This window comes from Anolis carolinensis, chromosome 2 (assembly GCF_035594765.1).
Source record: "Anolis carolinensis isolate JA03-04 chromosome 2, rAnoCar3.1.pri, whole genome shotgun sequence".
Classification (NCBI taxonomy): Eukaryota; Metazoa; Chordata; class Lepidosauria; order Squamata; family Dactyloidae; genus Anolis; species Anolis carolinensis.
Genome location: NC_085842.1, coordinates 25,125,520 through 25,150,608, shown reverse-complemented (window position 1 = coordinate 25,150,608; position 25,089 = coordinate 25,125,520). Strand labels below are relative to the sequence as shown.

The window sequence follows — 25,089 nt, the reverse complement described above, 5'->3', positions numbered from 1 at the left end:
TTCGCAGGGAATGAAATGGGCTAACTTGGTGAAAAGGTCCACCACCACTAAGATCGTGGTGAATCCACAGGAAGGTGGTAGGTCAGTGATGAAATCCGCAGAAATTATTTCCCATGGGCGAGATGGGGTAGGAAGGGGGTGTAAAAGCCCTGAGGGCTTCTCCCTTCTTATCTTGGAGCGCTGACATACTGGGCAGGTGTTGACATATTTTTCCACATCCTTGCGGATCTTGGGCCACCAAAAATCCCTTAGGATCAGATGCATGGTTTTAAATAGTCCGAAGTGTCCTGCTGGTTTGCAGTCATGACACAGACGAAGCGCTTTTTCCCTGCCCGGTCCGGGTGGGATATAAACATGATTTCTATAGCAAAGCAGCCCATCTTTAAGCGAAAAGGGAAAATGCAGACCTTGGCGAAGTTGGTCCTGCGCCCAGGCATCTGCTTGCTGACTAGCCCTGATTTCTTGAGCACAGATGGGTCCTGGAGTAGAGGAAGTTGAACCAATGGAAATGGATTTGGTGTTCCCCACTGTGAGCGTGGCAAAGTTCTCGGGTTGTAATAGTTGGGATTCAAAGGTCTCCTTACGTCCTGCAGCGTATTCCGGTTTACGTGACAGGGCGTCTGCTTGCTTGGTCTGGGCTGGGGTCACGTAATGAATCTGGAAGTTGAAACGTTCGAAGAATAAAGCCCAACGTTGCTGCCTCTGATTCAGTTTGCGGGCAGTTCTTAGATGTTCTAGATTACGATGATCAGTATGGACTTCAATGGGAAATTTGGCCCCTTCTAGCCAATGTCTCCAAGTTTCAAAGGCTGCCTTTATGGCCAGTAGTTCTTTTTCCCAAATGGTGTAATTCCTCTCTGGTGTGGTTAGTTGACGAGAGTAAAAGGCACAGGGATGGAGGTGATCTCCCACCGGTTGTAAGAGTACAGCCCCAATTGCCACATCAGAGGCGTCCGCTTGCACAACAAAAGGGGTTCCAGGATTTGGGTGCTGTAGAATTGGCTGGGAGGTGAATAGTTTTTTTAGTTGCTGGAACCCTTTCTCTGCTTGATCAGTCCAGCGGAAAGGCTGCTTTCCACGGATGCAGCTAGTGATGGGGTCGGACCAGCGGGCAAAATCTGGAATGAACTTGCGGTAATAGTTCGCGAACCCCAAGAAACGCTGCACCTCTTTCTTGTTAGTTGGCGCCCGCCATTCCAATACTGCTGAAACCTTGGCTGGATCCATGGAAAGCCCTAGAGGCGAGATGCGGTAACCAAGGAAATCTACCTCTTGTAGATCAAAGGCGCATTTTTCCAGCTTGGCATAAAGTCCATGATCCCGCAGTCGTTGTAACACCATTTTGACGTGGTTCTCATGTTCTGATTGTGATCTAGAAAACACCAAAAAATCGTCCAGGTAGATTATCAAGAACCTGTCTAGATAGTCCTGAAAAATGTCATTGACAAAATGCTGGAACGTTGCGGGAGCTCCGCATAAACCGAAATTCATAACTCGGGACTCGAATAATCCGAATTTGGTCTGGAAGGCGGTCTTCCACTCGTCCCCTTCCCTGATGCGAACTAAGTTGTAAGCCCCCCGAAGATCCAGCTTGGTGTAAACCTTGGCTCCTCGAAGCCGATCCAGTAGATCCGAGATTAAGGGCAGGGGATAGCTGTTCCGCTTGGTGATATTGTTCAATGCTCTGTAGTCCACCACCAAGCGTAGTTCCCCTGACTTCTTCTTCACAAACATCACTGGGGAGGCGGCTGGGGATTGAGAGGGTCTGATGAATCCCTTGCGAAGGTTTGTCTCTATGAATTCCCTGAGAGCTTCTTGCTCTGGTTCGGTCAGGGAGTAGAGATGCCCTCGTGGGATCGGGGCCCCCTCCACCAAGTCAATGGCACAGTCATAAGGTCTATGTGGGGGTAATTTTTCGGCTTCTTTCTCATTGAATACATCCCAATACTCGGAGTACTTCTTTGGCAAGGTGATGATGGGCTCGGTGTCTGTGGCATGGCAGACCTTGGCTACGAGGCAATGGTTTTGGCAATACGGTGAAGCAAACTGCAGTTCTCTGTTGGACCAGGAGATGTTAGGGTCGTGGAGAGTCAGCCATGGGATTCCCAAAATCACAGGGAAATGGGGAACCTCGGTAACAAAGAAGGAAATCTCTTCCATATGTTCCCTTATCCACATCCTGGTGGGTTCCGACCACTGACTTACGGGGCCCGTCTTGAGGGGGCGGCCGTCTATGGCTTGCACCACACGGGCATTCTTGAAATCATGATATTGTAATCCCAGAGAGTCGGCATACTCTCTATCAATGAAATTGTTGGTAGCTCCAGAGTCTATCATGGCGTGGATCATGACGGGTCCCCTTTTTGCTGACCATAATGTGACCACGAGAAGGAACAGGACCCCGGTTGGCGGCTCTTGAATAGATTTTTTGACCGGGTTGGCGAGCCTCTCTACACCCGGTCGTTGGCTTCCCCCGCCGGCTGTGTGCCAGTCGGCTCAGACGCCTTCGTCTCCGTGGAGGACGCCGCCGCAAGACGGGCGGCAGGCTTCCCTTTGGCCGGGCACTCTCTGGCGAAGTGGCCCCCATTCCCGCAGTACCAACAGAGGTTTAAGCGTTGACGACGGGCCTTCTCGGCGGCATCCAGTCTGGGACGCACATTGCCCAACTGCATCGGCACCTCCTCGCCTCCTCTGGGGTATGGGGTTGGCGGTGGGGGTCTCCACACTGGACGTGGCTGAACGCTGGTGGGAGCGGGGGGGTTTGCCCCGGCTCTACTGCCCTGGCCTCGAACCCACTGTTTCCTGTTGGCAATCATGACTTCAGCCCGTAAACATTGATCAATGAGTGCCTCGAGGGTCTGGGGAGGATCCACCTTGGAGATTTCTTCCAGCATTTCAATGTTGAGACCCTCCCGGAATTGTCCTCTGAGGGCTACATCGTTCCAGCCGGTGTTGTGGGCCAGCACTCGGAACTCGGCTATATACTGAGACATAGGCCTGTCTCCTTGGAAAAGGCGACGGAGTTTGTGCCCGGCTGCCTCCAAATTGTCCTCGATTCCCCAAGTCTCCTTGAGGTGGTCCAAGAAGTGTTGCGCTGATCTTAGGTGTGGAGAGGCTTGGTCGAACAGTGCCGTCGCCCAATTGGCCGCTGGCCCGTCTAGAAGACTGTAAACCCACGCCACTTTGATGTCTTCTTGGGGAAACTCGGCATCACGGGCCTCTAGATAAGCTTGACATTGGCGACGGAAAACATGTACCTTAGAAGCTTCTCCAGTAAACTTGGTAGGCAACGCCATGGCCGGGAGGCGGATTCCGCGCTCCCGCAAGCCCTTTATTTCTCCATCCTGGGCGTTGAGTCTGTCGCGGATGCGATCCACCTCATCCTTGTCGATGGTGTAGGTAAGCGGCTGCCCACCCGGCACGGTTCCGGTAGACATTCTGGCCTTGGTTAATTGGTGCTTATGGGTGGCGGAGTCAAACTGTCGCGACCCAGGTTGCAAAGGCACCAATAACCAAACACAGAGGCCAGAATCTAACTAATATCTTTATTGAAGGAATATATAAGGTTAGTAAAAGCAAATGTAAAAGATAGTCCAGAAGCAGACCTTTCAGGAAAGGTCAAAATTAGTCCAAAGAAATAATGTCCAATATGAAATATTAAGGTCCAAAGTTGTAATCCAATAACCGAAACACTCACTTTGCCAAGCAAAGTGAGGGGAGATGACAAGGTCCTTTAGTCCATAAACTTGAGCAAGGCTAGGAAATAACTTGATACTTGAAACAAGGCTTAAAACGTGGAACAAGGTAACTAAGATCAAGAACAAGGTCCGTGGAATAACTTGGTAAAATCCGTGGAACAAGGCAAGGATTGGTCCTGGGAAACAAGGCAAAGTCCGTAGATAAACAAAGGCTGGGAAGCAAGGCGAAGGCTGGATAGCAAGGCAAGGCTTGAGCAGGAGCGAGGCTTGAATCGGAGCGCGCTGTCCAGACACAACTCGCTCCGTAGGCTGACGAATTGACTCCGCGAAGTTACTACGCGGGTAAAACCCCTAAATAGAGTCTAACTTTCCCGCCGAAGCAGTTCTCTGGGAATCAGAACCGAAAGCTAAAGTCTGAGACCAGATGTGAGACTCCCCAAAGATTCTCACGAGAAGCAGTCTTAATTGGCCACATTCTTAGCTGCAATCCTCGCACTCCTGCGCGAAGCTGATTCCAAACTTCTCTGTTGTTTACAAAACTCCCGGCGCAAGAACACGGGAGAAGTAGGCTCTGGGGTTGTTTGACATACTTCTGGGAGACAACTTTCTTGCAGGTGCAAGGTTCCCAGATCTGCCTGGGAAAGATCTGGCTGAGAGGAATCCAGTTCTGACTGGGAAGGTAAAAAACCCAAGTTTTCCTCCTCATCAGGAATTACAATGTCCTGAGCAGGACTACAAGGCCCATGAGTCATCACAGATTGATTGAGATGCCAAAAAAAATTATGTGGACCCTTCAGAAAGTCAGAAATGTGTGCTTTGTGTCATTTTAATATGCATTTTATCATTGGATTTTAACTTGAATTTTAACTTTATCTTGTTGTATGTGTTTCAATGGTGTTTTATCTTTGAGTCTCAGTGTGGAGAAAAAAGCAGGGTATAAATAAACATAATAATATCTCTTGTTTTAACAATGTTGTGCTTCGCCTCAAGCCACAGGGAGAGGCGTGTAAAACAATTATTATTGTTGTTGTTGTTGTTATTGTTAATAATATTAATATTATTATTATTTTATTGTATGACACAGCAAACAAGGTAGATACACTGGATTTCGTTTCACAAAATCACAAGTTGAACACTTCCCAAGTGTCTATTATTATTATTATTATTATTATTATTATTATTATTATTATTATTATTATTATTAATATTACTAATGAATGAATGTTGACATTATGCTAATGCCTGCCTAAATTAACTGAAATCAATACAGCGAACACTTGGTATCTGCTGGTGTTCCAGGATCACCTGTGGACACCAAAATCCATGGATGCTCATGTCCCATTCTCAAACTCTGCTCCTCCAAATGTTTTGGACTTCAGCTCCAACAATTCCTAACATCTGGTAAACTGGCTGGGATTTCTGGGAGCTGAAGTCCAAAGAACCCGGCAGAGCACAGTTTGAGAAACACTGATATATACACAATAGTGTAGTAAAATGACGTCCCTTATATAAAATTGCAAAACCTCATCAAAGCACAGTGCTGTTTGTGGCGGCATGCAAATATGGTTTCCTATAGGAAGCACACATATCTGTTTCCATGGAGCATAATCCACCAGATCTCATACTCACCGGCTGGTATTTCATTTCCCGCACAGTTTCATTATCATCATAGAAGGCGAACAAACTGCAAAGACAGAGAAAAGGGAAAGGAAGGGGTTTTATTAGAAAACCGGGTTCGACCAATTTCAGTTCTCATTACACAAAAATCACATCAATATTATCTGATAAGAAAAAAACTGCATAGGTGTATGCATCTGAAATAGGAAGAGTATACGAATGTCACTTGTCAATGCTGTCAGCATGGCTATTTTAATCCTTTGGGACACACTGACACTGCCGGTATGAAACCGTGGTGAGTAACCCATTTTGGATAGACCAGAAGACAGTGACAATGGAGGAATTTCTTTTGTCATATCATGAAGCCTTCAGCTAAACTTCCAGCCAATGCTCTTGCTTTAGCACCGTGGTTCTCAACCTGTGGGCTGTGGCCCAGCAGTGGGTCGTGAGAATGAAAATCTGGTCTGCCAACCTCATTCCTCTTTATTTATTTTATTTTATTCATTTTATTTCCTCTTCTTTCTGCAGAACTGGCCATTGCATTGGATAGACCACATCAGATCTAGATTATTAAATATGGTTTTTTGTGGGCGAGCAGATGGCATCTACTGGATGGCATATGTTCTGTATCAGAAACTACAGCTGATGTGGTCTATCCAATGCAATTTTCTGAATCAGCACCCCAAACTGAATCTAAAGTTGACTGAAAACTGATTTGTAACCCTTTTGGTACTAAATGCTGGAAAGTGGTGCTGGGTCAAATGGTCCCTGGTCAAGTAATCCCTGGTCAAAGTGGTCCTTGGTCAAGTGGTCCCTGGTCAAAGTGGGCCCTGGACAAAAAAAGGTCGGGAACCACTGGTTTAGCATTTCAAGACAGTGCCTTTCCTAAGTCAGGTGACACTTGCCTTGAAAACAGTCCATGTGAAAGGGATCTGGGAGTCTTAGTAGACCACAAGCTGAATGTGTGACTCAACAGTGTGATGTAGCAGCTAAAAGAAGCCAATGCAATTCTAGGTTGCATCAATAGAGTTATAGTATCAAAATCGAGGGAAGTCATAGTCTCGTCCTATTTTGCATTGGTCAAACCTCACCTGGAATGGTGTTCAGTTCTGGGCAAAACAATTCAAGAAAGATATTAACAATTTGGAAGGTGTCCAGAGAAGGGCAGACAAAATTATCCAAGGTTTGGAAACCAAGCCCTATGAGGAATTGATTAGAGGGCCAGGTATGTTTAGCTTGGAGAAGAGCCATTTCTTAAAATAACTATGGTTTGATATTTAGGATTCCAAAATGTTCGGCAATGTTTTAACTTATAAGCTGCCCGGCATTCATTTTTTTCAATGTGTTGTTGAAGGCTTTCATGACCAGCATCACTGAGTTGCTGTGAGTTTTCCGGGCTGTATGGCCATATTCCAGAAGCATTCTCTCCTGATGTTTCGCCACATCTATAAGGCATCCTCTGAGGTTGTGAGGTATTGGAAACTAGGTCAGTGAGTTTATCTGTGGAAGATCCAGGGTGGGATAAAGAATTCTTGTCTGTTGGAAGCAAGTGTGAATGTTGCAATTAAACACCCTGATTAGCACTGAAAAGCCTTGCAGCTTCAAAGCCTGGCTGATTCCTGCCTGGGGGAATTCATTCGTTTTTTCTTTATCAGGACAGATCACGATTTTTAAATAACAAAAAATATTTCCAGAGGAAGGTAACCAAAATAGTCAAAGGTCTGGAAGAAAAGCCCTATGAGATAGCTGTGTATGTTTAGACTGGAAAAGGGAAGGCTGATGTTAGCCATGTTTAAATATTTGAAATGATGTCACATTGAAGATGGAGCAGGCTTGTTTTCTGGGTCTCCAGAGACTAGGACACTGAGCAATGGATCCAAACTACAGGAAATGAGATTTCACCAAAACATTAGTAAGGATTTCGAAACTGTTCAACAATGGAATACACTGCATAGGTCAGCAGAAATACTAATCTTGAGCCCTTCCCAAAAGTTGGACCAACCTCCAAGAGCTTACCTGGATTCCCACGGCATGATCACTCCATCATCTGGACCCCCAATGAGAATTAGCTTGCGGATCCGCAGGAGATTCTCCTTCCAAGCTGTAGTGGAAGAGAAAAGGACAATCAAGGCCTCCAGATATTCGAGTCACCAAGTTTCCTCTTCCTGTCCACAAGGATTCCCCTCTTCACTCCAAATGGGAAAAGAACTTGTGGTCTTCACTTCGCTTTGGTCTTCTGGGAAGGAAGAAGCAGCAGAACAAGAATGTGTGCTGTTCCTCCAGCTTCCAGAGAAGCCCAAAAGGAAGAGGAGGCTATCTATCTCCATGTCTGTGTCTTGGAGGACTGGTCCTTTTATCACACAGCACCATGGAGTGGAATACTGTGTCCAATTCTGGGCAGCACAATTCAAGAAAGGTATTGACAAGCTGTAATGTGTCCAGAGGAGGGCGACTAAAATGATCAAAGGTTTGGAGACCATGAATCCCCATGAGGAGTGTCTTAAAGAGCTGGGTCTGTTTAGCCTACAGAAGAGAAGCTTGAGAAGAGACATGAGACCCATGTACAAATATGTGAAAGGGTGTCATATGGAAGAGAGAGTCCAGTCATGACCGACTCTGGGGGTTGGTGCTCATCTCCATTTCTAAGCCGAAGAGCCAGCATTGCCCATAGACACTTCCAAGGTCATGTGGCCGGCATGACTGCATGGAGTGCTGTTACCTTCCCGCTGGAGCAGTACCTATTGATCTACTCACATTTGCATGTTTTCGAACTGCTAGGTTGGCAGGAGCTGGGGCTAACAGCGGGCGCTCATTCCGCTCCCGGGATTTGAACCTGGGACCTTTTGGTCCACAAGTTCAGCAACTCAGCACTTTAACACACTGTGCCACCAGGGGCCCTCTCATTTACTATTTATATGCAAATACAGATATTCCATAATCTGAAAAATCTCTGGTCCCAAGCATTTTAGAAAAGACTGAACCTATATATGAGACTGTATATTATTCTCAGGCTTAAAGATATCTTTCTTTGTGGTGAGGACAGAAAGCCTTGTTACTAAGGACTGGAGCCAGAATGGTGTAGGAGTTGGAGCACTGGACCAGAGTTCAAAACTTTGCTTGGCCATGAAACACACTGGCTGACCAAGAGCGAGTCATACTCTTAACATTGTCTTAGCTGATTCCCAAAAGATCAGAAGAGATGGAGAAAGGGTAATGTCCTTTGGCAGTGCGATCCGCAATTTGGGTGCTACTACAAAGAAAGCCCTGTCATATGTACACACCAATGGGGTGTCTGGATACACAACAGGGCCCCTGATGAGGATAGCAAATGAAAGAGGAGATGTGAGGCATGCCTGGCACTTGGATATATTCTACCAGACCCTTAAGTGTATTGGGACTGAGGGGTACTTTTCATTATTACCAGTGGCATTGGGGTGGAGTCTTTCATCATTCAGCAGGGCCAGGAAATTGCTGTTGTTGAGGTAAAGATCCCGATGATGAGGATCTGAAAATGAAAAAGTTGAGAGGTATCATGTTTGGTTCCTACCCTTCAGACTGCTTTACCTGAATCGTTCCTCTCAAAAGAGGCCAGTCAAATAACTTCCTCCCATAATTTCAAGACCTGCATTCCCCTTCCCCACAACTCTCCTTCCTTCTGAAATTTAGCTCTGAGCACTATCATTCACATCCACCTTCAAAGCTGGCTCTAAAACCAAGCTGGCTGTGGTCAGCTTCAGGTGGAAGTTGACCCAATGAGCCATGCTAGAAAACCTGAAGATATGGAAAGATATGTTCTCTTTAGCAAATGTGGAGGGTTGATTACATTATAGTAATGAGGACATAATAATATTAACAGGGCCGGAGTAGTGCAGTTGGCTAGTAACCAGCTGCAATAAATCACTACTGACTAAGAGGTCATGAGTTCAAAGCCTGGGTCGGGTTAAGCCCCCAACCATTAAATAGCCTGGCTTGCTGTTGACCTATGCAGCCCCGAAAGACAGTTGCATCTGTCAAGTAGGGAAATTTAGGTATGCTTTATGTGGGAGGCTAATTTAACTAATTTACAACACCATAAAACTGCCAGCAAAGCACGAGGAAAGGAATGAGGAAGTAAAGCCACTGGTGGACGGTGAAGCAACAGCTCCCCCTGTGGCCGGAATCGTGAAGCTGGAAAAATGTTAAATGCCTCTGTGTCTGTCTATACTGAATGTTGTTTGTCTGTTGGCATTGAATGTTTGCCATATATGTGTTCATTGTAATCTGCCCTGAGTCCCCTTCGGGGTGAGAAGGGCGGAATATAAATACTGTAAATAAATAAATAAATAAACAACAACAGCAACAACACTATGTAACAAAATTTGAAAAGTGTTCTGTTCCTGGTTTGAAAGTCTTAGTCCTATTTAATTGTGCAGTACTTACTTTGAAAGTAACTGTTTATATTCCATAAACTTTGTTTTTGTGGCTGCCACAAACTATGTTGAATTGACTGAGACTTGATGAGATATTTCATTGAAAAACTATAGCAAAATGTGCTGCAGGATGTCCCACCAAAACAAGGTTTTTGCAGTTTAATAAACTTTTCCCATGTTTTTATGATAGAACCAATTAAGAAATGACACTTATAACCCATGAACAAAAGTCGTGTTACATAATGTAATCAACCATGGACTACACCAAAGTACGTTGTCCTCCAAGATCCCAGGGAAGTTCCATGTTATCCAGCATTCTATAATCATCTCCTACTGTTTTAAATTATCTTTATTTTGAATATTTTGGGGGCAGAGGATGCGACAAAAACATACAAAGTACATCAGGTCGTATTTTATTCAGTACTGCAGAGAACATGTAGGTCAGTGGTTCTCAACCTGTGTGTCCCCAGATGGTTTGACCTAGAAATCCCAGCCAGTTTACCAGCTGTTAGGATTTCTGGGAGTTGAAGGCCAAAATATCTGGGGACCCACAGGTTGGGAACCACTGATATAGGTGATAGTCCTCTGAACAACCAAATGTGCTCCATAAAATGCTAAAGAACTATTATTGGTGTCTTAGTATAACTCAGGGTAGTCTTACCGTTCCAATAGTTGCAGATCGAGAAATCCTGGCCCACGTGTGTATAGCACACACGGTACAAATTAGACTTCATGTGCTGAGGAAAAAGCCATTTCAAGTACTTTGTGTCTGGGTCAGAAAAGAGAGAGCACACATAAAGTCAGACTTAGCTCTAATATTAAGCAGAATGACCCATCTTATATATCTAAGGTGCTCATTACAATGCTTCCAATCTACCCGTTGTCTGAGTCCATCTCAGACCCATTTATTTTGTATGCACAATACTTGGTGACTAAGGGGCCAAAAGCTAGGGTTTCCTCCCATAACTTCCATTGTCTAGGAAGGAAGTAATTGCTGGCATTTCTGTAAAAGGCATGCGATAAAAACATATGGGCTGAGAAATGTCCCAATAGACACTGTTAAGAGAAGTCTAACAATCTCTCCTACTTTCATTATTGTAAAATTGGCTTTATTTTATTTTTTAAAAAGACTATATCAGACCAAAAACACCTCTAAGAAGTTTTCCACCTGTGATCCATTATTTTTAAATTAAAAAATTAACAAAAAGAAAAACACTTATAAAGATAAATAATTATTTATACATATACAAACATACTTAAATAACAATTACATATCAAGCAATACAAAACACATATCTACTCTAATAACATATAAGTCTAATCTGCAAGCATATATGCTTAAATTGTTTTCTCTACTACAGTAGAGTCTCACTTATCCAAGGTTCTGGATTATCCAAGGCATTTTTGTAGTCAATGTTTTCAATATATCATGATATTTTGGTGCTAAATTCGTAAATACAGTAATTACTACATAGCATTCCTGCATATTGAACTACTTTTTCTGTCAAATTTGTTGTATAACATAATGTTTTGGTGTTTAATTTGTAAAATCATAACCTAATTTGATGTTTAATAGGCTTTTCCTTAATCCCTCCTTATTATCCAAGATATTCGCTTATCCAAGGTTCTGACGGCCCGTTTAGCTTGGATAAGTGAGACTCTACTGTACCACCCTTATCTCTTAGCTCATAATGTACCTCCATATTGCCCCATTTGTGGGGATGAGAGAGAGATGAACGTGTCCACATTGTGATCAGGCATCGTGGAGAGGAGGGCACGACAAATGAGTCCACCTGCAAGAAAGAGGAAAATGGAGTTTCGTTTGCAGAACAATGGGGAAAGGCTGAACGAACTCTATGTACAAATTTCACCCCAATCCATCAAGTGAAAGTGCTTGGTGGTTGGACTAGATGGCCCATGTGGTCTCTTCCAACTCTGTTATTTTAATATGATTCTAATGTATCCCACACAGATATGGGGTCATACTATATTTGAAAAAAAATACTTAAAATGTTCCCATTCCCTTCATGAAATAATAAGTAATTTTGTCACATCCCTCTGGACGAGGGCAAGAGATGACGTTTAGGTCCAGGACGGATGAGTCTTTTTCCAAAACAAAAAGTGATGGGAAGTCCAAGGACAGGGAAAGAGGTCTATTAGATCTCCTGAGTATTTCAACAACAGCAGGGAGCTAGTTCTTGCCTTCACTTAAGTCAAGTTAAAAGTACAGTTAGCCCCAGTTGCCCTTTTAGTCAGGCAAGCCCACTTTGTCTGTCAAAGAACAATGGATGGGACCTATCAGATCCCTGGAAAGCAAGCCTTCTCCTCTCCATTAAAAGCCCATATACCTTGTGAATAGCAGACGAGATGGACGCCGTCAGCTGCATTCTGCATTATAGGGTAAATAGCTTGCCTGAAGCCCTCCACTTGTATCCAGAGCGGTTTCAGGCTCTCGGTGCGGTCAAATAAATCGACAACCGTTACGTTGGTTCCCGGATGTGTCTGCAGGGAAGCCACAAGAATTAAATCAGAGGCATAAACAAAAAGTTTCAAACCTTCAGAAAGAGATTATAGTAATTTCCCAAATATTTAGCAATAGGAATTGCTAAATAAACGTTATCACTCTGGAAACAAATTTAGAACAGGGTCATTAGAGCACATGCACACATAATCCTGTGTATTTTCATGCTAAGCAGGGGGTGTTTGGTGTATTTATTCATTACATGGATATCCTGCCTTTCCTTCAAAGTTTAAAGCAGCAAAAACACTGCTTTACCTTTTCTACATCATTCTCACAACAGATCGGTGAAGTTGGCCAGACCGAGACAGAATGACTACACTAAATATTACTACAAGTGGGGATTTCAACCTGAATTTCCTACGTCCAAAAAAGATCCTAATCAATATCTTAAACTGACTCAGTAATATACAATGAAACATAAATTTGTTATATTCACAATACTAATCGCTATTTTTTTCTCGTAGGAGGGGATTTCCAATATAACGTGAATATAACGAATTTGTTTCATTGTATATTACTGCTTGTTGCATCTTTTATGTGTTGTGGGAACACATATATGTTTGTGATCACTTTATTATTGTAATAATAGATTATTGTTTTGCTGATTCAAGGGAATCCATTTTATTTATACCTGCTGTTGTTTTATACTCACGTGCTGTTATATGCTTATGTACTGTTGTTTGCATGCGACACTTTGAAGTGTTTCTGTGAGCCACCAACAGGGAGATGTTGGCGGGGTATAAATAAAGATTTATTATATTATTATTATCTTTCAGTCTTTTGCCTTAATCTATATATATAAAAAGGTAAAGTTATTTGCGCTGTGACTATAACAACACAACTATACGCCCCAGAACCACCAAACTTGACAACACAATGCAAAAGCCGTGCCTCAAGGTTCATACAACACAACCGAACCCCCAAAACGGAACCGGGACCCGCAAAACCCCAAAAACCGGCAAATACGAAGAGCGCATGCACCATACACAAAAAGGCATGTGCCCAACACACTCCCCAACCCCTCCCCTCAACGGTTGCTCCCGCACAGCCGTGAGGCCTGGTCGGGAGCAGGGCCGGGGGAGGCGGCGAGAAGGCCCGGCGGCCAGGCCTCCTCCCCAGCCACCCTCCTCCGGGGCCTTCTCTGCCCCGGCACGAAGGAAACAGACTGAGGAGGGAGGAAGGGAGGGGCCTGGCCCACATGAATCAGAGGCACACCGATGCCACGGAGGTACCGGGGCGAGGGAAGAAGGAGGAGTAACGGGAGGGAGGAAGAGTTCTCCCTCAATTACTTACATTTTCTACTCCTCTTTCTCTCAATTTATCCCTCAATTCTCATAATAACAATAACAACCACAACAATAATAATCAAAACCATCACACACAACAAGCAGACAGGCACTGAAGCTGTGAAGCCATTGTCAGACCCCTGGCAGCTGGGCACCAAGAACCATACACGGAGGCCAATCTCTATCTAATATCTTTATTAAGGAAATATATAAAAGCAATAAAAACAAGTGAAGAATATAGTTCAGAAGCAGACCTTTCAAATGAGGTCAAATATAGTCCAAAAATGTATTGTCCAATAAATGATATTAGAGTTCAAAGTTCTTTATCCAATACCGAAACACTATTGCCAAGCAATAGTGTGGGGAAATGTCAGAGTCTTAAGAGTCCAAGGTAGCTTGACAACAAGGCTGGAACAAGGCTGGATATAACTTGGTTCTTTAACAAGGTCCGTGACTAGGTGCAAGGCAACCAGTGATTCCTGGAACAAGGTCCGTGGTTAAAAGCAAAGCGAGGCAAAATCTTGAATGCTTGATCCGGGAGGCAAGGAACTGGGGTTACGAAGTCCACACACGATCTTACTCCTGAAGCTGCTCTGTTGACTCCGCAAAGAATCTCCCGCGTCAAACACCTATATTGGGTCTCGTTTTCCCGCCAACAATCTCTTTCCCTAGAGAACGAGAAGCGAAACCCAACTTTGTCCAGATGCAAGACTCCTTAGAATTTCCCAAGGGAAGCAGGCCTAATCAGCCTGTTGTTTGGCAGCGATCCGTAAACTCCTGCGATTTGCTTCTCTGACTCCTCTGTCTCTAGAGTAAGATTCCCTCCTGGGAAACGGAGGCGAGGAATGCCCAAGGTCTGTTTTACTGAATTCTTGAGGACAAACATCAACATCCGGCAGGTGAAAGGACTCCGGCTCTTGTTGAACCGGCGAAAACCCCATGTTTTCATCTTCATCTGCCACGATGGCACTAGGAACAGGACTACAAGGCCCATGAGGCATCACAGCCATTCACTCCTAATCAAGCTCGCCAATGGCAACATTCACACTTCCCCTCCAAACCAAGCATCACTTATCCAATGATCTCTATTACCCAAGGCAGTCTGCCTTATAGTACTCAATGTTTTCTACTAAATGTGGCAATGTTTGGGTACTAAATTCGAAAATATAGTAATTACTACATAACTTTACTGTATATCGTATGTAAGAATTACTGTGTTCTAATAAGAAAACAGAACAATATAATCTCTAAAATCAGGACAATAAATACAAATCAACACGCACAAGACAGGAGAATTCCAGACAGGGGAATTCCAGGCAGGAAACAATCAGACCTAGCTAACACCTCCCAACGAAGAATTCCCTCAACCAGGAAACAGCCAGGCCTCGAACCTGCAAGGCCATTCAATGCTAATCAAAGTAACTAATTATAATATTCATACTTGCTGCACTCAGACTATTCATTGCTATTCGACCTGGCCAATTCCACAAGGTAGAAAGCGGCCAGGCTTCCAAGCAGCAAGACTATTCACTCCTGTTCAACCAGCCCAACCAGGATATACTGTAGATGGATAACTCTCAGGTTTCTAAGCCAACAGGCCACTCTATCCCATTCAACCAGCCCAAGCAAGGAGGCCCCTATATAGAAACCGCCCAGGCTTAGAAGCACAAAGGCTATTCAGTGCAATTCCAATTGGCCACAGCAACGCGTGGCAGGCCACAGCTAGTATTCTATTAAGGAAAGGAAAGACTTGCAGAATAAGTATGCAGGAATGCCCAAGAACTTCTCACCTCCTCTTCCCCCAACGCAGAAAGACAGATTTTTCAGTCAAACCCAGGAAGCACAATGAAAACAACACCCCATTCATCTCCCCATGTAAAAATTTACACCACATGGAACCTGTTAAGGCTGTAAGGCAGAGAGAGGCTGGAAGAATGAGGGCCTTATCATACCACACCTCCATGCTGCATTATTCTGTTTCAAATTCACTCCAGCTGATTGCCCGATGCTTTCTATCACACCCTTGCTGCATTTAATGAGCATCATTTACATACTTTTTCATTTTCATCAACAGCATTTTTTTTGCATTAATGTCCTTTCATCTGCATTAATGGTGTCATTATCACACTCCAAGACAATTGAAAAACATTCACTCAGAGTGTGATGAGTCTCCTTCTCTGGAAGTTTTTAAACAGAAGTTGGATGGCCATCTACCAGGAGGGCTTGACTTGTGTGTTCCTGCCTGGCAAAATTTGGTTAGACTGGATGGCCCTTGGGGTCTCTTCCAACTTTAGGATTCTATGATACTAAGATTCCAGCACTCATTTCATGATTGATTTAATTTTTTTATTTTAACTGTAGTAGTGCAATGATGATACAAGTTTAGGATGTGCTATATGTAGGATGTGCTATAACATTTTCCGGGCTGTATAGCCATGTTCCAGAAGCATTCTCTGCTGATGTTTCACCCACGTCTATGACAGGCATCCCCAGAGGTTGTGAGGTCTGTTGGAAACTAGGCAAGTGGGGTTTGTATGTCTGTGGAATGTCCAGGATGGGTCTGTTGGATGAAAGTGTGAATGTTGCAATTGGCCAGCTTGATTAGCACTTAATAGCCTTGCAGCTTCAAAGCCTGGCTGTGGATTTCCAACTTAGACACAATGTATTATTTGACAACACTGAAATGCTGGACCACTCTAACAACCACCATGTCAGACGACACAGAGAAGCCGCTGCAATCCACAAGCTTGTGGACAATTTCAACAGAAAGGAGGAAACCATGAAAGTGAACAAAATCTGGCTACCAGTATTAAAAAAAACTCTAAAATCAGAACAGCAAATAAAAAACAACAATCAAAAACAGGGGAATTCCAGACAAGAAACAATTAGGGCCAGCTAATTATCTCCTAACAAAGAATTCCCCCAGGCAGGAAGCAGCCAAGCTTTGAAGCTACAAGGTTATTCAATGCTAATAAAGTGATCAGCTGCAACATTCACACTTGGCTTAAACAGACAAGAGTTCTTTCTCCTCTCCTGGACCTTCCACAGACATACAAACCCCACTTGCCTATTTTCCATCAGACCTCACAACCTCTGAGCATGCCTGTCATAAATGTGGGTGAAACTTCAGGAGAGAATGCTTCTGGAACATGGCCATACAGCCTGCAAAACTCACAGTAATCCGGTGATTCTGGTCATGAAAGCCTTCAACAACTCACTGGGTAACTTTTGCTTTCAGAATGAACTACTTCACATGTTTATTGCAAAGGAAACATGAAGGTTAGGACCACATGTAGTGTTCAGGAAGAGATCAAACAATAAACAAAACCTATTTCCAAATAATAGTAATGGTAGACTTGAGAGGATGGGCTAGAACCTCCTCTTTATTCTTTACCTTCTCTTCCATCTCTGAAATATCACAGGTCTTGTCTTTGTATGAATATAAACCCTTATTTTCCTGTCTTTAGTGGATGTGTTTGTTACCTAAAGGCCCCATACAGTAGTGCGAGGAAAGTTCAGTGCCCTATAATCTGGGCTTTGTTCCTTGGCTTCCTTCCTTACCCGGAATTTGTTCCCAAACTTCATCAAAGCCTCCTTTCAGAACCAAAGCCTTCTTTTATCCCATCTAAAGACTCCGGTTGCTGCCTCTAAATAGCAACCCGAACCAATTATTACATTTCCTTTGCTGCATTATTCTTCAGGCTGCACTATTTCTTTAATGTCTCTTTCAGGGTTTATTTCTGGCTTGCATAATGCAGTGCCACAATACAGGACACTCCCTTACAACAAGTAGGACTACTGGTCCATCCGGCCTACTGGCAAGCAATGAGGAACTCATGGATAACACAACCCCTCTCCAACCAGCTGAACTACAGTCACAAAACAGTGGCAGTGAGAATAACAAGGCATTTTTTACTTTAAAATAAATGGAAATAGGGTTCCCATAGGATGCATGCAGCCTCTTGAAGGACCCAGGATAGATGTTAGGTTTCTCTAGAAGACCAATACCATGCCCATTTCATTGCCAAAAAACGTACAAGCTGCCCTTTTGGGTCAACCTTTCTACTATGGACCTTCTTCCAACAAATATTTTGCTTAAACAACTGAAACACTGGGTTGTTGTATGTTTTCCGGGCTGTATGGCCATGTTCCAGAAGTACAGTAGAGTCTCACTTATCCAAGCTAAACGGGCCGGCAGAAGCTTGGATAAGCGAATATCTTGGACAATAAGGAGGGATTAAGGAAAAGCCTATTAAACATCAAATTAGGTTATGATTTTACAAATTAAGCACCAAAACATCATGTTATACAACCAATTTCACAGAAAAAGCAGTTCAATACGCAGTAATGTTATGTTGTAATTACTGTATTTACGAATTTAGTACCAAAATATCACGATATATTGCAAACATTGACTACAAAAATGGCTTGGATAATCCAGAGGATTGGATAAGTGAGGCTTGGATAAGTGAGACTCTACTGTATTATCTCCTGACGTTTCACTCACATCTATGGCAGGCATCCTCAGAGGTTGTGAGGTATGGAGAAACTAAGCAAGGAAACACTGCTCCACATTCTTTTCCAACAAAGGTTACAGAAAGGGAATTGAACTTTTAATATGGCCCCTTCGATACTGGCAGACAAAATCCATATTATCTGCTTTGAACTGGATTATTCAGCAGTGTAGAAGGGGCCTATGTTGGTCCTCACTGCATGGAAGGGCATCCTAAGAGCATGATCACAACAGACTGTTATACCATCATAGTGATGCATTAGTCCCACTTTTGCTTTAGCCTCATTGCACAATGTTGTCTCTCTCTAGGCATTGGTGCATTGGAGTTTCAATTTTGCACTCCAGCCAGAATTCACCTTGCACTCAACACCAACCAGGAATCCAAAAGTAGCAGTAAAACAGTTTATTGAGAAAAGCACATATAAAAAGGAAAAGTCGCCATAAGAAATAAGAAAGGCAGAATCCAATAGGTAATGGGAAAAATAGTCAACAAGTAATGAGCCAAACTGGCAATAGGAAAAAGCCTTCTAAAGGCAAACAGTCTAAATCTGTTCTATAAAAAGATACAAACCAAACCAGAATCAAGAATCAAAACATGAATATGAATCCAAAACTAAGACTACAGGAACTTCTTAAAGCATTAATTCAAACTCCAATGATCTTAGGATAAAACATGAACTTGAAACAAGACTCGAGATCCTCACTATTATGTAGCCTTGCCTGATCCGAATTCTAAAGGAAACAATTATCTCATTTAAAATCCTTAAGCCATGAAATCATGTCTGTGACCTTGACTCTCTTGCCTGTAAGATTTCTCACATTATTGTTTCTCACAGAGTCTCTGTGACCTCCTTAACTTGCTTGCTTCTCTCCTAAGATGAAGCCTGAGATTCCTGCTGACTGCAGGTGTGTTTTCAGGCGAACTTTCTCGCCCACCCAACTCCTTATCTGGGGTTGCTATGAGACGACTAGGCGAAAAGTCTTCGCCAGCCGCTGCATCTCCGTCTGCTGGACTCTGAGGCAATTTCACTTTCAAGCCAATTTAGACAGGATCTAAACTCTCCTCATTTCCCTCATTGAAAACCCCATCCACTCTCCCAGGCGATGGAATAACAATCACCACATCTTTATCAGCAGATGGCTGAACCACAGCAGTATATGAAAATGTATTTTTTCCCCATAGTGGAAATAATTCTATTAATAACTCACTTTTTTGAACAATTCAGTAGCCAGTTTGGGAGATGTCTCATAGTTCTTTCTTCCATGAACAATCCATTAGTATTGTCAAAAGCTTTCACAGCCGGAATCACTGAGGTGCTGTGTGGTTTCCGGGATGTATGGCCATGTTCTAGCAGCACTTTCTCCTGATGATTTGCCTGCATCTGCAGCTGGCATCTTCAGAGGAACCTGTGTTGTGTTATCCATGAGTTACACATTGATGGCCAGTAGGCTGGATGGATCCTTTGAAGATGCCGGCCACAGATGCAGGTGAAACATTAGGAGAAAATACAGCCAGGAAACCACACAACACCTAATCCATTCACACGTGGTATTTTTGTGACCAAGTTATCTCTCCTTCAGTGATTCCCAATGAAATAACTGATAGAGAAGACTCAGATGACCTCTGATGCTCAGGTGAGGATCATGAATTTTCTTGTATGTTTAAAACCCCTCTTTTCTGATTTCTGTTTTTTAAAATGCTGTTATATCATCATAACATTATAACACATCCTGCCATTGTACTTTTTTGCCTTCATAGCTTTACATGGGTTAAGGTAAAGGTCAGAGCCGGTCCAACAATGAGGCAAATTAAGCGGTCGCTTGGGGCGCAAAACATACGAGGGCGCAGTCGAGACTGCTTTTTCTGTTGATTTCTTGTAAAACATGATGTTTTGGTGCTTAATTTGTACAACCTTAATGTAATTTGATGTTTAATAGGCTTTTACTTAATCCCTCCTTATTATCCAACATTTTCGCTTATCCAATGCTTTTATTTTTCAGTGATTGGTTTGGGGGGGGGGGGGGCAAAATTCTGTTCGCCTACACTTGAAAAATACTTAGGGCCGGCTCTGGTAAAGGTAAATGTTTCCCCTGACATTAAGTTTAGTCATGTCTGACTCTGTAGGTTGGTGCTCATATCCATTTCTAAGCCGAAGAGCCGGCAGTGTTGTGTTTTTTCCGGGCTGTATGGCCATGTTCCAGAAGTATTCTCTCCTGATGTTTCGCCCACATCTATGGCAGACAACATCTGAGTATGCCTGCCATAGATGTGGGCGAAACGTCAGGAGAGAATACTTCTGGAACATGGCCATACAGCCCGGAAAACACAGAACAACCCTGTGATCCTGGCCATGAAAGCCTTCAACAACACATCGAAGAGCCGGCATTGTCCATAGACACCTCCAAGGTCATGCGGCCAGCATGACTACATAGAGCACCACTATCTTTCTCCTGGAATGGTACCTATTGATCTACTCACATTGGGATGTTCTCAAACTGCAAGGTTGGCAGAAGATGGGGCTAATAGCAGGAGCTTACCCTGCTCCCTAGATTCGAACCGTCGACCTTTCGGTCAGCAAGTTCAGCAGCTCAGCAGTTTAACCCGCTGTGCCACTGGGAGCTCCATTACAAGAGTTACAGTTTGTTAAAAAGTCTATGACTCTTTGATTCTAATAAACACATAAATCCTCTCTAGGCTAAATCTAATGGCCAAGCTCAATGGAACAGCCTATTGACTCAATGAGATTTGCATAACATTTGCTCTACCAAGTTTTCACTCTAATTAAGAACAACAATTGGAGTTATACCTTTTCCACACCATCTCCCACGTCTGGCTCCCAGACTCACCTCATTGATGAACTGAAGCAAAAGCCGAAAATCTGAAGGGCTGTCGAACAAGCCATGGACAACAATGACAGGTTTGTAAGATGCTGTGAGAGTGAGCAAAAGCGAAGTGGCCAGGAGAGAGAATGGAGCGAGGACCCCGATGTAGCTTCGCCCCTGCCGCATGATCCTACCACCTGGAAAAGGCACCAAAATATGCATATGAGCTTGGCATGCATTTTATTTTCCTGCCACTTTCCGTGGCTTGCTCTTGTTTCATTCTTGGTGAATCAGCTCAACGGACAACCATTTTGGCACTACCAATTGTGGCTGATCAACTTTAAAACTTTTGGTTTTATTATTATTATTATTATTGTTCTCATGTAAATCCAACAGTACTATAAAGCAGGCATAGGCAAACTTGGGCACTCCAGGTGTTTTGGACTTCAACTTCCACAATTCCTAATAGTCGTTAGGCTGTTAGGAATTGTGGGAGTTGAAGTCCAAAACACTTGGAGGGCCCAAGTTTGCCCATGCCTGCTATAAAGTAAAATGATCTATTCCAAAAATTAAAATTGACTTCCCACTCCAGTCAAAAGACCATTATATGAAGGAGAATATCTTCTCACTCTCATGATATATATATATATATATATATATATATACACACACACACACACACACACACACATATACACATACACATACATATATATATAATGAATGAATTGTTTATTGTACTAGCCATAGGCCATGACATCAGTAATATACAACCTTTATAAGCACTTTCCAATATAAACATTAAAAGTTATTAAAAAAATTAAAACTAGCTCTTTAAAATTATGATAGCAGCAATATAACAATGACAGTGTCTGATTTGTATCATCTATATATATAAATGAGTGATGGCATCATGGCAACCCAAAAAACAACAAAACTACAGGCCCCCCAACCTCAAAATTTGACAACACAACCCATCATCCATGCCTCTAGGTTGATACAACAAAAAGAGAAGAAAAATAAAGTCCTACTTAGAGGGAGAGCAATAATTGTTTTTATCCAATTGCTGCCACTTAGAAGGCTAAGCTCCGCCCACTTGGTCTCCTAGCAACCCACTCAGCCCAGTGTTAATAAAAGAATTAAAAAATAAAATAAATACAAATAATACAATAAAAATAATTAAAAACATTAAAAATTAATACAATAAAATACTATAACAAAATAACTAAAAATAATACAACAAAATAATAAAATATAATAAATAAAAAAGATAAGTTACAATAAAATTAATTTAAAAAATACAAATAACGTCAAATAAAAATTCCACAACAACTTTTAACCAATACCACCACCACTTTGCCACAGCAACACGTGGCTGGGCACAGCTAGTATATATATATATATTGAGAGAGAGAGAGAGAGAGAGAGAGAGAGAGATAGGGCTTTCATTTCTACTGTGCAATAGATCAAATATATCATTTAGTCTTCAAATCTCACAAGCAACGTGTTCTTTCCTTTCTTTTTCTATTAAAGTCAAGAAGGGTTGTTAATTTTTTGAAAAGTGACCAAAGGCTTTTCTCTTATCGAATTAGATAACTTGATTATTTCTGCCGTTTCATCGAAATCTCATTATCTTTTTGTTGTATACAAAGTAATGTTGCAGCTAGAGCCACATGGCATATTAAACTTACAACTGACTACAGTACTTAAAACATACAGAGATCTGCCCACTCCTGATTCATAATTTCCCATTCTCCATCTTAAAGTACTGTTATAAGGATATGACAAAAATTCTGCTTACACAATGCATTATCTCTATGTAATAGGTTGAAAATCTCTTGTCTCAAATGCTTGAGACTAGGAATGTTTGGGATTTTGGATTTCCCCTCCCAAATTTGGAAATATCTATTATTGCGTGTATTAATATTATGAGATACTGTGCAGATGGGCCCTAGTCTAAACACAAAATTCATCTGTTTCAAATACACCTTATACACATAGCCTGGAGGTAATCATATCCAATATTTTCAACATGACACAAAGTTTGTGTACACTGAGCCGTCTGAAAGCACAGATGTCACCATCTCAGTCAACCATGTGGAAAAAATTGTATTTCGGAGCATTTTTGGAATTCCAGAGAAGCATAAACAGTATGTTGAAAATGACTGCACGCTAACCTGAAACTATCTACGTAACACTTAAGCACTGAGAAGAGTTTAAACACAGTACTTGTCTCCTGTTTTAACTATTTATATTTAAATAGTTATATTTATATTATATGCATGAACTCTTGCCTCCAGAGTCTTAGTCCAATGCTCAGACCACTATACCACACTGGCTCACTTTAATTATCTGTTGTCATTAATGCTTATTATTATTTAATTATATCTATCAATTGGATTGTATTTCACTGTTTTTCTAGCAGAACACTTGTAATCGGTTTGAGGAAGGGTCTGACTCTGGGGGTTGGTGCTCATTTCTATTTCTAAGCTGAAGAGCCGGCGTTATCCGTAGACGCCTCCAAGGTCATGTGGCTGGCATGACTGCATGGAGTGCTTTTACCTTCCCGCCAGAGCGATACCTAATGATCTACTCACATTTGCATGTTTTTGAACTGCTAGATTGGCAGAAGTTGAGCTAACAGCAGGAGCTCACCACATCTGGATTCGAATCGCCGACCTTCCAGTCTGCAAGTTCTGCAGCTCAGTGGTTTAACCTGATGCACTATCATGGCCCCTTCAAGGGTAGTATAGAAATGTCTTAAATCAATATACCTCCTCTATTCACAAAGGAATTGCTTCTTCTTCTTGTCAGAACTCAGGAAGGTTTTCACTGAGATGCTTGAATCAGAATCTTCCAACAGCCACCCAAAAAGGAAAAGGCCAATTCATTTGTTTCATTCATAGTTATTTAAAATGAAGGTTCTACTGGCATCACAGTTACACATAAACCATCTGTCAGTTTCACTGATATTAATTCACTCCACTTTTAAACCACCCACTTATAAGAGTTCATTGGACATAGCTAGTGTATAGATTAAAATATACAGTCAGTCTCTGCAACTTCAGGTGTGACTTTTGGCAACTTGATTATTCATGGGTTTGATTACAACATTTGCTCCAGGAATCTCTAGGTCTTCCAGTGCAATTCTTCAAGCGGACACCAACCATAGAATCATGTTAGAGAATTTAGATATTCCTACTGAGAGATTTTTTCCATGGTAAAACAAATTTATTTATTTCTCACATTTATATCCCGCCCTTCTCACCTGAAGGGACTCAGGGCGGCTTACAACAGTGGCAACAATTAGATGCCCATACAAACCAATATAAAACAGCACATAAAACAGTTAAAACTATTAAAATACATTATGAATTAAAAATATACATTTCAAACATAGCATTTTTAAAATTAACTGTTTTTCATTTTCATGGTGGTCCAGTGCCCTTAAGCCCAGCAAATGTGGAGACCTGACTATAAAAACATACAATAATCCTTAGCCTAACCAGGCTTTCCCCAAATTTCCATGCATCAGAGATGGTGGACAGCCAACCTGTTTCTGTTAGTGTAATATATTTTTGTACAATATGACTGCTATACCTGTGAGACTGGTGTCCATGGCTTTATTTACCCGTATCCAACAAAATATTCTTCTAGGAATTATTAAGGTTCTCCGAGTGATTCTATTGTACGCTTCACACTAGAAGACCTAGGCTCTCCAGAACAACTGTATAGTAACTTCTGGTGGAAGTCATTCATTTCAACACATTTTACTACAGTCCATGGTTTTCTGTTTCCACAGTAAGTTCAGGAACGTACCTCCTGTGCATACAGGGATCATAACTATATTTAGTTGTTGCTTCTGTGCCTGTGTCTCCTTAACTTGATGGAACAGTCCTCCATCCAGAAATAATCTCCCATCCATCAAAAACTAGCTCCCAAGCTTCCAAACTATTCCTGTGATGTGGTAACTTTCTACATGATTTTCTTTTCTATATATTGAGCATGAAATGGTAGAATACAGATACAGATGTGCAACCTCAGTGACATGTATACTTCTACCAGAGTCTGTGACATATTCGTCTCAGCATTGGATTCTCAGTTTCAGAAATTGTTATGTGCCTTCAAGCCATTTCTGATCATATATATCAGTGGTTCTCAACACCCCCAGAAATCCCAGCCAGTTTACCAGCTGTTCGGATTTTTGGGAGTTGAAAGCCAA

The 25,089-nt window shown here is 42.3% G+C and overlaps 1 protein-coding gene across 3 annotated transcripts in view; it reads right to left on the bottom strand.

Annotated features, from left to right (window-relative positions):
* Nucleotides 1-25,089, bottom strand: part of ppt2 (palmitoyl-protein thioesterase 2) — a 73,017-nt gene that overhangs the window by 10,710 nt on the left and 37,218 nt on the right. For all 3 annotated transcript variants that reach the window (XM_008105699.3, XM_008105698.3, XM_016991841.2), the window contains exons 2-8: nt 20,892-21,064; nt 12,073-12,226; nt 11,422-11,517; nt 10,386-10,493; nt 8,737-8,820; nt 7,332-7,416; nt 5,328-5,382 (exon numbers count right to left, since the gene is read on the bottom strand). In XM_008105699.3, coding sequence (XP_008103906.1) covers nt 5,328-5,382; nt 7,332-7,416; nt 8,737-8,820; nt 10,386-10,493; nt 11,422-11,517; nt 12,073-12,226; nt 20,892-21,053 — 744 coding nt within the window. In that variant the 5' untranslated portion in view covers nt 21,054-21,064. The remainder of the gene's footprint in view (nt 1-5,327; nt 5,383-7,331; nt 7,417-8,736; nt 8,821-10,385; nt 10,494-11,421; nt 11,518-12,072; nt 12,227-20,891; nt 21,065-25,089) is intronic.